This window comes from Thalassophryne amazonica, chromosome 14 (assembly GCF_902500255.1).
Source record: "Thalassophryne amazonica chromosome 14, fThaAma1.1, whole genome shotgun sequence".
NCBI classification, from domain to species: domain Eukaryota; kingdom Metazoa; phylum Chordata; class Actinopteri; order Batrachoidiformes; family Batrachoididae; genus Thalassophryne; species Thalassophryne amazonica.
This window is the reverse complement of record NC_047116.1, coordinates 614,364-631,136: the sequence shown is the minus strand read 5'-3', so window position 1 is coordinate 631,136 and position 16,773 is coordinate 614,364. Positions and strand designations below refer to the sequence as shown.

The following is a 16,773-nucleotide window of genomic DNA, read 5'->3' as shown; positions in this document are numbered from 1 at the left end:
AGTCATGGCATCTGTTACATTTCCACTTCAGCACAGCATCACTGAGCCGAGTCTAGTCAAGAACTGGTTCCTGACCCGACTCACACTAACCATGTTTTTTTAGTAGGAAGGAGCTCACAGAAGAACTGAGTTGCCCCCCCCCCCCCCAAAAAAAAAACAGGCAGCATTTGCATATTTGAGATGGTCTCTCTCCATCTTTGTTTCTGCTTCATGTTTTTGCTGCAAAAGGACAGAAACATTCAAAGAGGAACAACAGAACCACTGAGAGACCACAAGCCGGAGAGTGGGGCGGATCGGACACCGGTGGGTGTTTGGAGGACAGTAAGGGTTTTATGGACTGAAAACTGAGTGGGTCGGCGGAATCAAGGAGCTCTTTGAGAAATTCCACTGGAATTATTCAGACAGGAAATGACTCAGACGATGTGAGTGAGGAGAAACTCCACTGAAAACCAGGTCTGAATAAACTCAAAGGTCCTCGTTCTCAGCACTTCTGGACGTACTGACCAATCATCTGTGGCCTTAATTTGTCCCCTTCATGTTTTCATTTATGATTCTTCTCCTTCTGATCGCCTGTTGTGTGCTCGCTGTGCTCTCATATCAGCATGCGCTCACTTCTCCTCTTCTGCAAAAGCTACGCTAATTAGCACAAGAGGCGACACACCGGGGAACTGTGGCCCAGTTCCTGGGTGTATTTCCTGTATTTCCTCTTTTATGTATTTATTTTTTTAACAGCTGTTCAGTTCACACTGTTTTTACTGAAGATTTGTTCCAATATCAGGTAAAATGGTGGAAGGAAAGTAAAAACATCAACCAGTTTCAAAAAGGTATAAAATGTAAATGTTAAATGAATATAAGCTTAAAGGACAACAGGTTAATCCAGGACGGTAATGATGATGTGAAAATTTTTTTGTGACTCTCTTTTTACTTTTTGTCTTTTTTCCTCATTTCTTGTGTGTGTGTGTGTGTGTGTGTGTGTGTGTGTGTGTGTGTGTGTGGAATCTTCTATTATGAATAAGATAGAATTTTGTTATAGAGGAAATGTGTTAATGTGTTTTAGAAACGGCAGAACTTCTGCACAATAAATTTTGCAGAGTAAAATATACTCTTCAAGGATAACATTGGGTTCCAGTCTAAATACACTCTATTATAGAGTGAAATCAGCTCTACCGTCTTGTCAAATCAAGTTTTTCTATTCCAATGAGAGTTGATTCTACACTGTGATAGTTGATTTTACACTACAGTAGAGTATATTTAACTCTATTTGGACTGGGACCAAATATTATCCCAGCGGAGTCCATTTTACTCTGCAAAACTGACAGTGTGCCTACTCTTTTTCAAACATAATGTGAAGATGGAAATATTTTGAATATAGTCAGCTTTGACAAAAGACAAAACATGTTTGAAATGAATAAATAAATACATTTTGTGTTTTACTTGCTAAATTTTGAACAGACTGGTGCTTTTAAAATGGACTTTTACCCATTTTTGCTTCTGTACAGTTGTGTTTAGTCTGGTTTTGTCTTCTTTCTTTTTTAAACTTTGCTCTTGTCATGAATATGACCTCTAGACGATGACACCTTCATTTATGACTTCAGTCAAATATTTATATGCACCATTATGGTATTTTCAATCAGAAAAATATGTCCTACCACAAATCTACAGCTTCTGATATTATATATACAGGGCTGTGAAAACTCTCACCATGGGGGGGGGGGTTAGTGATGTACTCTTTAATTGTGATCATCACTGAGTTTTTAAAATGCTTATCGCAAAACGTTCCTTTTTAACGACATCATGTAAGTTTTATCAGTCGGTGGACACTGATCTGTGTGTTACAGATACAAATCAGTTTCCTTGGATCTGCAGAGTTTTGTGGAGGAAAAATGCCACTCAAAGTGTAGCTGTTACGACAGTTGTCGTAAAGCAGGACTGGTTGGTTGCTGCGGTGACGCTGTGTGGCTCCTGTGCAACGCTTAAGCTAAACTTAGCATGTGGACATCACAAACGTTTAGAGCTTTCAAGTTTTTAAAAGAAGATTTGTGCAGCATGTCTGTGTCACGGAGCAACGTCGCACAGAGAGAAGATGGCGAGAAAGACAGTTTGAAAAAGTCTTATAAGGACAAGAATCAGTGGAATCGTCGCTGGCTTCATCAATACACCTGAAAGATAAACAGGAAAAGTGAACTTTGCCCTCTCCGGAAAACACAGTAAGAACTTTTCTCTCACTGGAAAATAAACGTTCTGCTGTTCAAACAGGATTTTAGACGAGATTATGTGACTTTTTTCACTCATCTAGACTTTCTAGACATTGTGGTTTTGAATGGATTTAGGCTGCATGAATTTACACAAGAATATAAGTGACTTTTTACTATAAGGTGTGTTATTGATATTTTACCATGATTTTCCATATATTCTACAATCTTTAGCTCTGTTTTTGAAATGCTGTAACAGTCTTTTCAGTCTTCATGAATTTCATGTAGTTTAATTGTTCTGAGTTAATGCATAATTTGGTTTACAGTTAAAAGGAAAATCATTCCAGGTCCAACTTCCACGTCATATTCTGTTATTTCAGCATCATCATTGACAGGTATTACAGACGTGATCAACACAAATACAGCCATTAAAAATGTATAAAATATAACTGAGTCATAAGTGACTTGTGACGCCACTGACTAGTTAGGCTGTCTGCTGGGAGAAAATTCAGATTCAGTTGTCATGCTGAGGAAATAAGACTTAAGACTCATGACCTGAGGATTTAATCAGAAGTGTTCTTGTGAGATGCCTGCATAAAGTGACAAGAATAGCCAGAACAGCAAAAAAAAAAAAAGCCTTTACAAGATGATGTGAAAGCCTAGTAACATAAATTTTAAAATCAACAAAAGCCATTGTCTTGACTGCATTTAGCTCCAATAAAACATAGCAAAATACAGAAACATGGGTGGGTTAAAAGCATTGTTCTGTTAAGCAAGTGTAACTACAACAGCTGAGAACACCCGTCTTAGTGTTCTTGTCGAGGAAAGTTCCACAGCGAGATGACGTGGGTTTAAATATGTCTGACAATTAGAACATTTGGTTAGAAAATGGGTTTGGAATCCTGTAGTTTAGGTGGAAATGTTGGCTGGAAACCTACAATTGTGACTGCGTAGAATGTGTGAAAGGGAGACCAGTTCTTGAGCCTCTGTCCTGTACCCACTGGGTTACTCATAAGTAATCCAGAGCTCCAAATTACAAAAACGTAGAGCCCATCTACACCTTGGACAATAACAGAAGTGGTCAAATTGTATATACGAGGTCTATTAGAAAAGTATCCGACCTTATTATTTTTTTCAAAAACCATATGGATTTGAATCACGTGTGGAATTCCTCCGCACGTCTGTCTCAATGTGCCGAAAAACTGCTGATGTCCACGTCTTTTCACAATTCCTGTGCTAGTCAGACGACATCCCGGATAAAAGACAGCGTCCAGTTTGGAAATGAACGACACATTCCACTGTTACAGACGTTTTTGTCATGGAAAGAGGAGCAGAGGCGTTGCTGATGATGAATGGCTGAAAAAATTCTGATGGAAAAAAAGCCTAAATCATTCCGCCATTTCCTGACAATGAAAATCCGCCGAGGGGGCTGGACCACTCCTCACAGGCGAATGACGCAACCGACAGGCGTGAAAAAACTCACGCATGCGCACGAGGATTCAAGCTTGTCTGACATAATCACACGTGATTCAAATCCATATGGTTTTTGAAAAAATAATAAGGTCAGATACTTTTCTAATAGACCTCGTATGGGCTCCAAATATCTCAATAACAACTCCAGTAGTGTTAGATGACCTGAGATTCTGAAGTTTCCTGTCCTTCAGTGGACAGTCTCCCAACTACCTGGAATACAAATCTTACACATCTGATGGTCTCAGCTGCCTCACTTGCTAACCTTTGCCTTGGTTTAATGAATACATAGGATATGTTAAACCTAACTGTGGAGCTCTAAACTGGAGGTTTTTGGCATTGCCTGGTACAGCGGTATCTAAATTAAAGTATGCATTATCATCTGCAACAGGGCTTATTATTCTGTCCAAATTAGCAAAAATAATCAAAATCCAAAATTCCTGTTTGACACGGAGGCCAAACATATTCAGGGGTAAATGGTAAATAAATGGACTTTACATAGCGCTTTTCCATCTGCATCAGACACTCAAAGCGCTTTACAATAATGCCTCACATTCACCCCGATGTCAGGGTGCTGCCATACAAGGTGCTCACCACACACCGGGAGCAATAGGGGATTAAAGACCAAGGACCCGTAGTGATGTACCAGTCAGGCTGGTATTTGAACCGAGGAGCTTCTGGTCTCAAGCCCAACACTTTAACCACTAGACCATCATCCTCTCTGGGCCATCCAGTAAGTGTGTCCTCCATGGAGCGATAGATGTATCACTCCATGGATGGAGGACGCACTTATTAAAGCAGCTAATATGGATTCAGAACAATTGGAGGTTTTCCCGCCTCCAGGTCATTTAATGTCAGAAGACAAGACTCAAAGACTAACGGGAAACAGACAGAGAGCTGCTATGACAGCTTGCAAGCTACCCCCACCCTGGGCTCCACCTGCCTCTTCTGCCTGCCCTCGGCTCCGCCCCCAGGTGACCGGGCCATTGCCCTGCGTGGATCAGTACAGTTATGTGATTGGTTGAAAAATGTTGCATTTTGCATTTGTCTTTTGACATTAAATGACCGGGAGGCAGGAAAACCTCCAACAAACCCCACAACAGCACTGGTGCTGGATCTCAGAGCAGCTTCTGACACTACTCATCATTGTATACTGTGAAATAAAACAATTTTAGGATTTCTGGTCAGGCTGCTTATTCACAGTGTGTCTTGTATAACAGTATTACATCCAAACCATCTACTGTAAAATATGGGGAACCTACAGGTTCTGTTTTGGGTCCTCTGTCACTCTTGTGAGCTTGTAAAATTAAGGTATAAACCAGAGACAACACAGTCTTTGTGTTTTCCCTTAGTTTTGACTTATTTCATTTTTAATTTTTGTTTTCAGTGTGTGTGGTTTTACAGCACCCCCCACAGACACACACAGACATATACTGCTTTTATATATCAGATATATTGCTGCTTCTTGCCCATCTGCCCCTGATCATGACACAAACACATGACAGTCACGCATGTAACATGTAATAAAGACATAAAACAAGATTAGATTTCATTTTTAAAAAGGCACAAATGTTGCACACTTGTAACAGAATCCAATTGGTACCTGGTCCCTCAGCTTTGACGATGGCCTCAGGCGAGATGCAGACCCCGCGGTCATACAGCGGCAGCTCGCTGCAGGCCAGGCTGTCGGGCCAACTGTGGTTGTAGCGCTTCATGACTGGTTCACAACCAAATTTAGCACGCTCGCACACAGCCTTGCAGGGTTTGATGGGCTCATGCTGGAAGTCAATGGTGCAGATGGGAGCGTACATGGCGCACAGATAGAAAAGGAGGTCTGGACTGCAGTTGGTACCTGAACACACACAAACAGAAGCCAAGTGCTAAAGTCACCAGTTCCTTCAAGCTGACCTAAAATTTTAAAAGCTCACATTATTCATTCATTCCCCAGTGGTTCCTGACCGAGAGGAGAGTTCACTGTTGGCAGGCTGTCAGATCAACGCAGGGCAGACAAACAGACAAATACACTCACACCGCGGCATGAAGCAGATGAGAGTCTTTGACTCTCCCTGGACAGGACGACAGTCCAACACAGGTTATCCCCAGCCAAGTGGACCGGCCCATTAGGCCTATGTCGGACTCAAACCAAGACACATTTCATTCCAAAAATGTTAAAGTACTTCTTCAGGTTTTAGTGTGGAGCAGTGAGCCAGGAAATAACAACCCACACAACATGAAATCCAGCTGTGTGATGATAAATATTTAACTTTCATCACAGGTGACAGTGCGTCTAGGTAAATCATGTTTAGAGGCCTCTAGGTGACCACACTGACCCCCGTACATCCAACAGAGGACAAGAATGTTCTGTTCAGCACAGGCTTTCGTCGGGCATAAGCCATGTTTCTGCTGCAGACCAGGAGGAAGGTTTGGCTGCTGATCTTCATGAAGTCACAGAAATATTTTGAACCTGTGACCTAAAACAGCTTCCTGGTTTTTGGCCTGGAGCTATGTCATTATGACATTTTTTCTGGGTAAGGCTGAGCTCAGTGTTCAGCCAAAAACCAAACCAAAAGCCCCTGAGGCCCTCTTACATTTATTAAAGACAGACTTGAAACATCAGAGAGCTCATTTCTTGCCACATCTCTCAAACTTCTATTCCAACACACATTGCATTTACAGGCATCTTCGAAAGTCTGTTCAAACAGACAGTTTGATTCAGTTCCTTCGGTCTGCAGAGCATCATCACATCCACTGACTGTTAGTTTGTCCTCTGGGGCCTCAGTCCACCCAGCAGTCGATGAGCACTGACCTTAGCTGGGGAGTTAACCTGCCATGAACTGGCATGCCATGGAAGGGGAGTAGCAGCCTCTCAAAAGGTGCAGGGGGTCCTCTGTAGCTCCTGACACATGTTTAAAACCCCTCTCACACACAGTGAGTGTGTGGCGTGGTACGGCCAAGCATGTGATGACCGAAGGTGAGTGCCCTGAACATGACCAAATACTCGTCACATCCTTGTGAGTACTGTCAACCATCTGGCGTTGTGTGACATGTTTATGGCTGATAGTGGCGAGTTCAACACCATAACCGTGCCATCTGTGTGACAGAGACTTTAGTTTTCACCCACGTGTGACTGTTATTATTGTTTATATTCTACATAACTCAGTGAACATCAAAGCGGACGCTGACACTGGATCACAGATCTGGCAACTTGCTTCTGACGGACTGTTTCTGTAGCCCGACAACCTTTCCTCAGTTGGGCCAGATACTGGCCTCCATTTTGGAGTGGAAATTCCCACTCCAAATGGACCAATAGGAGAGCAGCGCTAGTAAGGCTGACATCAGCATCCCGCCCGCCAACCAATCACAGGCTAGCAGAGAGAGGTCTGTATCTGGCCCAGTTCAGGGTCGGTTATTAAGCTATGTTTGCTGTTGTGACGCTCTTCCAATCTCTACACGTTGTATTTGTTTGTTTTATTTCATTTCTGTTTAACACTTCTTTTGGTTGTTAAGTGCATCTACTGTGAATTTTATTTAACTTCAGTCCTCCTGTTATGAAATGCTAGCAGTTACCTTTCGTTAGCGCTTACCTTTTGCTAGCGGTTAGCTTGTATTAGCTAGGTCGACTAATACTTCTGTTAGGTTTTCAGTGTAACTGCTGTGAATTTTAGTTCTTTATTTTACTCCTGTGTAAATCTTAGGAGTGGTTAGCTTTTTCAAGGATTCAAGGAACTTTATTTGTCATGCCAACTCAAATTTCCATGTTAGTGGTACAAAATTAATACTCAGGTCCCGGTTATTAAAAAAAAAAAAAAAAAACTATGAATATAACCTATTAAAATAAAATAAAAGCCAAAATTAGCCATATTTAATACCAAATATAAGTGTGAACAGCAAGTAGACTATAATATTGCACTGGGAATTAAGTCAAAACCAATACTGCACATATACTGCACACAGGAGGTTTTGCACATGGGCAATTAAAGTGGTTTTAGTGCAGTCTGTATGTGATGGTGTAAATTCTATGGATTACGGCTTGAGTTCAACAGTCCGACAGCTTCAGCAAAGAAGCCGTTTCTGAGCCTGGTAGTTCTACTCTGAATGCTCCTGAGCTGCCTGCCTGAGAGAAGGGGCTGAAACAGACTGTGTGCAGGATGGAAGGAGTCCCTCAGAATGCGGAGAGCCCTTCCTCTGCACCCTGATGAGTAGAGATCTGAGGTGGTGGGAAGGCTGCTCCCTACAATCCTCTGTGCAGTCTTTACCACCCTCTGCACAGCCCCCCTCTCAGCAGCCATGCAGCTGCCGTGCCACACAGTGATGCAGGTGCAGAGGATGCTCTCCACTGCACAGTGATAGAAGCTCCTCAGAATGGAACTCTGGAATGGAATTAGACGGTTGTCTAATTATTACAACTCGACTTTTGCAAAAAAAAAAAATACATATGAAAAAAATAGCATATTTTCTAAAAGCACATTTGTAGGTAAACCAACACACACATCACACTGACGTGTTTGTTTTACATAGAATGAATGAGTCAACCAATCAGTGTTAGAGGAGGCTATTTTACCCATAATCCCTTTGGCATCTGCGTTTGTTTGTTACAAAACTTCAGAATTAGTGCATTATTTCAAATTAAAAGATATGCGTTATATTTTAACTTTGTACAAATGACAGAACTGTCATTAATGTAGTTATTTTATACAGAAAGATTTTTTTTAGATATATAAATCAAAACCATAATTCAAACCTTGTTTATGTTCCAAGACCTCTGCCTCACGGCGGAACTGCTGTATGTGGTTAAGGAATAATGACTTTTTTTTTTTGGTGACAACTTGTTGGTCATGCTCATTTTACTGTGGCAGAGTAAAATATGTAGTAAACAGGAGCTTACAGCAGGGGGCACCAAGACAGAACTGGTGATTCATTGTTTGGGTTTGTGATCGTGGAGTTAAAACTCAATTTTGAAAGTTATCGGTTATCGGTGAGCTGTAGCTTCCGATAAATTTTTGTGTGGTTTATCGGTTTAGCTTTATCAAAGATAACTTTTCAGTTAGCTGATTAGCTGTTATCGAAGCTCACTTTTTGGCTAGCTGTGCCCACCATTGGTTGGCACCCCAGGTGATGTCACTGGATATGTGCACACCCAGGTACCTGAAGCTGGAGACCACTTCCACAGCTGCTCCTCCAATGTACAAGGGAGGGGGAGGGCACCTGTTCCTCCTAAAATCCACCACCATTTCCTTGGTCTTCTTCACACTGATGCAGAGATTGTTATCTCTGCACCACTGCACCAGATGTTCCACCTCCTCTCTGTATATGGACTCATCATTGTCCTTGATGCATCCCGCTACTGCTGTGTCATCTGCACATGTCACAATATGACAGCTGGGATGTCTCGCTGAGCAGTCATATGTTAGAGTGAACAAGAGGGGGCTCAGCACACAGCCCTGGGGTGAGCTGGTGCTGAGGGTGATGGAAGAGGAGATGGTGTTGTGGATCCTTACAGTCTGTGGTCGGTTGGTCAGGAAGTCTAGGACCCAGTTCCCCAGTGTGGAGCTCAGACCAAGGGAGGAGAGCTTCTGCACCAGGGTCTGTGGGATGATGGTGTTAAAGGCGGAAGAAAGGTCGAGGAAGCGCAGGCGGACATATAAGTTCCTGCTCTCCAGATGGGTGAGGGCTGTGTGAATCACCAATGAAATGGTGTCATCAGTGGAGCGGTTCCTCTTGTAGGCATACTGGTGGGGGTCTACAGTGACATCAATGGAGTCTTTGATGTGCGTCATGACCAGCCAGGTAGCTAGGTAGACTCCCCCCCGCCCCCCCCACCATATTTTTTATATTACTGTTTCTACCCAGTCTAATACTTCTGTTAGTTTTTCAGTATATCTGCTGTGAATTTTAGCTCATTATTTTACTCCTGTGTAAATCTTGGGACTGGTTAGCATTTTTGCAAGCGGTTAGCTTGCGTTAGATAGTTCAGTGTAACCACTGTGAATTTTAGCTCATTATTTTACTCCTGAGTGAACCATAGGAGTGGTTAGCATATTAGTTAGCAGTTAGCTCGCGCTAGCTTGGCAATACTCTTGAATTCTCTGGTGCACAAAGTACACCTCATTACACTTCACATAAATCCTGCGTGATGCTGGCAGATAGGGTGGCTCTTTTAGAGAGCCATGTCCATGAGCTAGAACAGCTTCTTAGCTCAGTGGAGTTAGACGCTACGGGCACTCCAGACAAGGTTAGTGTTGGGCCGGCTAGCATACCCAATAGCATCAGCCTAGAAATGCCGGCTGTGGAGGGTGGCTTTTGGACTGTGGTTAGGCGGAGGAAGTGACGTAGGGCTTGGTGCCTGATTGCGGTACCCCAATCACACTCGCCACTGCAAACTGTGAGCCAGTTTTCTCCCTTGGATATGCCTGATGTGAGTTTTTTGAGCCCATGGGTGACTTCCACTCCTATCTCCAGGCCAAAATGCTGGGCTTGAGAGACAGGGTGATTCTATCACCTACAAAGTCAGGTTCCAGATGCCAGCTGATGTTAAATGTATTACTGGGGCCAGAGCTCCCGACATTGCCTCCCATCTTAGGATGCTGACGCTGCAGAAGGGTAGACAGACTAAGGAACATGACATGAGATACAGTCACATAGTTACTCACGTCAATGCCAATCATGTCAGGACGAAGCACTCTGAGGTCACAAAAAGGGACATAGAGAGGACTTGTGACCGTGCCAGAAAGATGTGTTGGTACTGACTAATAATCTCTAGTCCCCTCCCCTCCCGGGGTAATGATGAGGCATTTAGCAGGCTGACATCATTACATAGGTGGCTGGCGCAGTTTTGTAGACAGCAAGGCTTTAGTTTTATTGATAACTGGCCTTCGTTCTGGGACCACCGTGGCATGTCGGACGGCCTTCACCCTATTGGGGAAGGTGCCGCCATCTTGTCGACGAACATAGATAGAGCTCTACAGGGGAATTTATGTGTCAGGGAGGGAAATTCATCAAGTTGAGACTGTAGCCTGTTTCCGTACATATGTCCCTAAAAATTATAGAGGGATATGTTTTGCAAACTTAATACCCATTACTACAACACCAATTCCAATGAAGTTGGGACATTGTGTGAAATGTAAATCAAAACAGACTACAATGATTTGCAAATCCTCTTCAACCTATATTCAATTGAATACACCACAAAGACAAGATATTTAATGTTCGTGTAACGGAGGCCAGCAGGTGTCGCTGTGCAGATGTAGTTAGTAAATCTCACTCCCAACAGCTCAAAAGGATTCTCTGGTCACAAGGCCAAAGCCCTGGGTTTTAGCCTTCTGGTTAGAGTCCGACTCCCGTGCCGGAGCTCGTGAGTTCGTGTCCCGAGGGGAGCGAATGGGCAGAGTCATAACAACACAACGCAGAGTGCAGCCGCTACATTCAAACTGATAGACTTTGTTTTTGTGCAAAAATCTGCTCATTTTGAAATGGATGCCTGCAACACATTTCAAAAAAGCTGGGACAGGGGCAATAATGCTCAAAGAACACCTGTTTGGAACATTCCACAGGTGAACAGGTTAATTGGAAACAGGTGAGTGTCATGATTGGGTATAAAAGGAGCATCCCCAAAAGGCTCAGCCATTCACAAGCAAAGATGAGGTGAGAATCACGACTTTGTGAACAACTGCATGAAAAAAATACTACAACAGTTTCAGAACAATATTTCTCAACATTCAATTGCAAGGAATTTAGGGATTCCATCATCTACAGTCCATAATATAATAAGACAATTCAGAGAATCTGGAGAACTTTCTACACATAAGCGGCAAAGCCGAAAACAATACTGAATGCCCGTGACCTTCCATTCCGTCAGGCGGCACTGCATTAAAAACTGACATTTTTATGTAAAGGATCTTATCGCGTGGGCTCAGGAACACTACAGAAAACCACTGTCAGTTAACACAGTTCATCGCTACATCTACAAGTGCAAGTTGAAACTCTACCATGCAAAGTAAAAGCCAAACATCAACAACATCCAGAAACACCGCCGCCTTCTCTGGGCCCGAGCTCATTTGAAATGGACAGGCACAAAGTGGAAAAGTGTGCTGTGGTCTGATGAGTCCACATTTCAAATTGTTTATGGAAATCATGGACGTCGTGTCCTCTGGACAAATGAGGAAAAAGACCATCCAGATTGTTACCAGTACAAAGTTCAAAAGCCAGCATCTGTGATGGAATGGGGGTGTGTTAGTGCCCATGGCATGGACAACTTACACATCTGTGATGGCACCATCAATGCTGAAAGGTACATCCAGGTTTTGGAGCAACACATGCTCCCATCCAAGCAACGTCTTTTTCAGGGACGTCCCTGCTTATTTCAGCAAGACAATGCCAAGCCACATTCTGCACGTGTTCCAACAGCGTGGCTTCATAGTAAAAGAGTGAGGGTACTAGACTGGCCTGCCTGCAGTCCAGACCTGGCGCATTATGAATCGCAAAATACGACAACGGAGACCCCGGACTGTTGAACACCTGAAGTCGTACATCAAGCAAAAATGGGAAAGAATTCCACCAACGAAGCTGCAAAAATTAGTGTCCTCAGTTCCCAAACTCTTATCAAGTGTTGTTAGAAGGAAAGGTGATGTAACACAGTGGTAAACATACCACTGTCCCAGCTTTTTTGAAATGTGTTGCAGGCTTCCATTTCAAAATGAGCAAATATTTGCACAAAAACGTCCCAACATCATTGGAAGTTGGGTTGTACATTGGATGATGTTGAAATTGATAATGGCTTTTTGGCTGTTCCAGCAATATCAAATATTTCGTGTCTGCTGCCTACAACCCACATGGAATGTCTCAAACCGTAACCTACTTCCAGGCATTTTATATATGCTACTCTGGAACCACCCCTAAATCCAAACAGTCCAACTGTCAACCCCACTGAGGTCCTTAATCTGGGTCTCATTAACATAAGATCACTGTCCTCAAAGTCATTGTTGATTAATGATCTAATTATGGATCATCACTTAGATATGATTGGATTATGTGAAACCTGTCTTAAACCTACAGCTGTCCTCCCCTTAAATGAGGCCTGCCCATGGCCGTACATGTTTAGTCACATCCCTCGTGATGCAAAGCAAGGTGGGGGTGTTGCTCTTATTTAGAAATCTAGGTTTAGTTTATTAGCTGTTGGGGGTCACAAATATAACTTGTTTGAGCATCTGATTCTCCGCTCTGCCCACAATGCTAGGTATTACCAAGGTCAGAATAATAAAAATCAACCGTATTACCTGGTTACTGTATATAAGCCCCCTGGCCCATACTCTGAATTCTTAGATGAATTTGGTGTGTTCATCTCAAACTTGTCGACTAGTGCAGATAACTACACCCTGCTATGAGGTATTACCTGGATTTACAGAATTTGATAGCATCTCAGTAGGCATGATGACAAAACTTAACATCTACAAAAAACAGAATTTGATCCTATACCAACAAATCTGTTTAAGGACCCGTGTATCAGGCTGGATGGTCAGAAACTGCTGGACACAAATGCACGGCTCAAACAGACAGCTCTGGTTCTAAGAAGGAGTGGATAGCAATGGTCGGTACATGAGTAGGCAGTGAAGAAAAAGCAGCAGTACAAAAATCATCAGGCAATCGGCGTGGTCGGGGCAACAGGCTAGAGGTCACGTAGACACAATGAGGCAGGCAGGAATACGAATGCAGGAACAGAGCTGGAATGCAACAACAACCTGGCAACTCGCAAACACACTCAGAGAGCTTATATGACCTCAGGTGATAATCAGCAAATCAGGAACAGGTGTGCATGGAAAGCACCAGAACAAGGGTATGGCCAGAGAAAGGGAACCACCCATCACCAAGAGACAGACATGTGAGATAGTGACAGGCAGACCCAAGCAGAAAACCCAGCAAGAGAAAGAACATAGAAAAAAACAAAACACAGCAAAACAGAAAAGTAATGAAACAAACCAAAGAAAATAAAACAGAAAACCAGGCAAATATTCAGACCCTGACAATCGGGATGGGTATCGATAAGATGTTATCGATATCGATACCATTATCGATTCCGCTTATCGATTTCCTTATCGATATCTCTTGTGAATTTTTTGTGTACTAAAAGTAGGGTTTACAGGTTTTCTATGTCAGCAGGTCAAAGAGCTTTTTCTTATCGTGCACCCACTCTGTGGAACGGACTTCCTGCGACCGTGAGGCAGTTGGAGTCCGTGGACATTTTTAAGTTAAGACTTAAAGTCTATTTTTATTCTCTTTCTTATGAATAGTTTTTATTTTTTTTATCTGTTTTATTCTTTTACTATTGTTTTTAATATGTATTTGAATTTTTTTATTTATTTAAATTTTTTATGTCGAACTGTTCTATGTGAGGCACCTTGAGACGGCTTTTGTTGTGATTTGGCACTTTATAAGTAAATTGAATTTGAACAACATTTTATTGAGTCTTAAAGTAAATAAATATGAAACTGGTCACTGGATCCTTAAACTTTGGACATAATAAACTCTACATGGTGGATCCTTGATCTCTGGACATAAATAGAAATAAACAAAATCTGTAGTTACTGTCAAAAGCATTTCCTTTGAGACGTCATTGGCATGAATGTCTTTCCATACATCTGAGCTGAGCTCTTACAGCTGGTTGTGCTGCACATCAGGATGTAATTTATAAAGAATACGGGACGTCTCGTTTTGGGAGGAAAAAAACGTTTTAGTGTATTGTAGTTTCTTGTCTGTATTACAACGTTTGTAAGAGGTGTCATTTTATTTAAAGCGCAATTCGTTTCGAAGTTATTAATTCCGACCGGACTCTGTCTTGGCAGAGAGCTGCGCAACATTCGGAGCTGTGCCAACGGAACGGGGGAAGAGTCTCGTTTCTTGACTGCAACACGATAAGAGTCCCAGTTAGTAACTTTAATCCACACAAAAGTGACTCATGATATTTTAATGGCTTTGAGAGGGGTTAAGAAGTGGTCTTGCCATTTCTGAAGAGCAGTGAATCAAAGAACCAATGAGCTATAGTGGATTGAAGCATTGCTTCAATGGTTCATGCTTCAAAGTGGTGTCGCGCTGCAGAAACAGTTGATTACAGAGCCGCTGCAGGGTCTGTAATCAACGTAGAGGAATGATCATTTCCTGACAAACACCCTCAAAAACAACAGCTGCTCTGAAGGACTGATAAAGGAATCGTTACGCAAAAAGACTATTGATATCGGTGGATCAAATCATTGCTTAATGATACTCGAAAAGAACCAGTTCTCGATACCCAATCTTAACTGTGGCCCACTCTTGGGCCGACTGTGCTGGAAATAGTTAATCTCTCATTAACTTCTGGATCTGTTCCTAACTGTTTCAGATATGCAGTGATTAAACCATTACTTAAGAAACCTAATCTAGGGATGGGACCGATCCAATCCTGGATCGGTATCGAGTTACGATACCAACGTAATTCACGTATCGGAAAATACCGATCCAACCCACGACATTTTCCGATACCAGAGAAGAGCCACTGTGAATCCTCTCAACTGCTGTTGTTTGCTCTCTGCTTGTTTGCTGCTGAGCGAGAGCAGGAGACATTTTTGAAGCCGGAGTGTTGGAGAGAGCTCTCTTCTGCAGTGTTCTAGGTGCAGTTAGCGGCAAATTTCTGCTCAGCTCTCGGGTTCACATTGTCTGTTCGTCGAGCATGAATTTTCTGAAAAATTAACTGAATTGTTGCTGAAAATGTGTGCTAAAAAGTCAGCCTCTTCACTGTCTCAAGGCTGTAAAAAACCAGCTCAGCATGTAGCCGAGGAGGAGCTGAACAGAGATTCTGTCCACTGAAAGGGAAAAAAATCTCCATTAAAGTCATGCGCATGAGCATCAATGATGATACATTTATTTTACAGTTCAAAGGCTTCGTGTTTCCAAAAAGTTGGAAGTGTGTGCAGCACGAAAACAGTTAGACAAAGAAAAAGAGACGGAGGGAGAGAGAAAGCAAGAGAGAAAGGGAGAGAGACAGGCAGAGATAGAGACAGACAGAGATAGAGACAGACAGGGAGTGAGACAGAGAACTTAATATTTACTCTTTGACACTTGCTTTGACAATGTAAACATATGTCTCCCATATCAATAAAGCTCCACTGAAACTGAAAATTGATGAGAGACAGATAGCTGTATTTTCTCATTAAGTCTATAAAATAAGGCCAGAAAAGTCTATAAAAAATAAAAGTACATAAATCTTTCACCAAAACATCAAATCTAGGCTTTCATCTTAGATACACCTTCTGGCAAATTGTAGCTGAACTTTCAGGTCTCCTTTTTAAGAAAATTCTCATAAAATCAACAATAATGATAATAATAATACTGAAGCAAACAGAGCTCTGGTATCGGATCGGAAAAGTATCAGTATCGGCAGATATCCAAACTCTGGTATCAGGATCAGATAGGAAGTGAAAAATTGTGGATCGGTGCATCCCTAATCTAAGATTGACCCTAGTGTACTGAAAAACTATAGGCTGTATCAAATCTATCATTTTGCTCTAAAATTCTGGAAAAAGGTGGTTTCACCGCAGCTCGTGAACTATCTTACTGAGAATAATCTCTTTGAGCCACTGCAGTCTGCTTTTAGAAAATATCATTCCACAGAGACGGCTCTCACTAAAGTGGTGAATGATCTTCTGCTTACAATGGATTCACACACTATGGTTAGGGTTGGGTATCGAGAACCGGTTCTTTTCGGGTATCATTAAGAAATGATTCGATCCACCAACATCAATAGCCTTTTTGCTTAACGATTCCCTTATCGGTCCTTCAGAGCGGCTGTTGTTTTTGAGGGTGTTCGTCGGGACAATGATCACCTCTGCAGGGTCTGCAATCAACAGTTTCTGCAGCACAGCTCTGCTTTGAACCTTGAACCTCGATTCCGCTTATCAATCCGATTCCTTATCGATAAAGAATCAGATTGATAAGCGGAATCGATAGATAAAATTTTATCAATACCCATCCCTAACTACGGTTCTGGTGCTGTTAGATCTCAGTGCCATGTTTGATACTGTGGATCATCATATTGTACTCGACAGGCTGGAGAATCATTTTGGGAAAACTGTAAGTGCCCTTGCAT

At 42.3% G+C, this 16,773-nt stretch overlaps 1 protein-coding gene and 1 long non-coding RNA gene across 3 annotated transcripts in view; one reads left to right on the top strand and one right to left on the bottom strand.

The window, feature by feature from the left end:
• frzb (frizzled related protein) overlaps window positions 1-16,773 on the bottom strand; it is a 69,343-nt gene that overhangs the window by 32,243 nt on the left and 20,327 nt on the right. For both annotated transcript variants that reach the window (XM_034186717.1, XM_034186716.1), the window contains exon 2: window positions 5,266-5,514. In XM_034186717.1, the coding sequence (XP_034042608.1) occupies window positions 5,266-5,514 (249 nt within the window). The remainder of the gene's footprint in view (window positions 1-5,265; window positions 5,515-16,773) is intronic.
• On the top strand, window positions 806-11,670 carry LOC117524899. The gene is made up of 4 exons (XR_004564897.1): window positions 806-895; window positions 8,775-8,779; window positions 9,688-9,692; window positions 11,657-11,670. It is a non-coding gene; the product is annotated as an uncharacterized LOC117524899 (long non-coding RNA).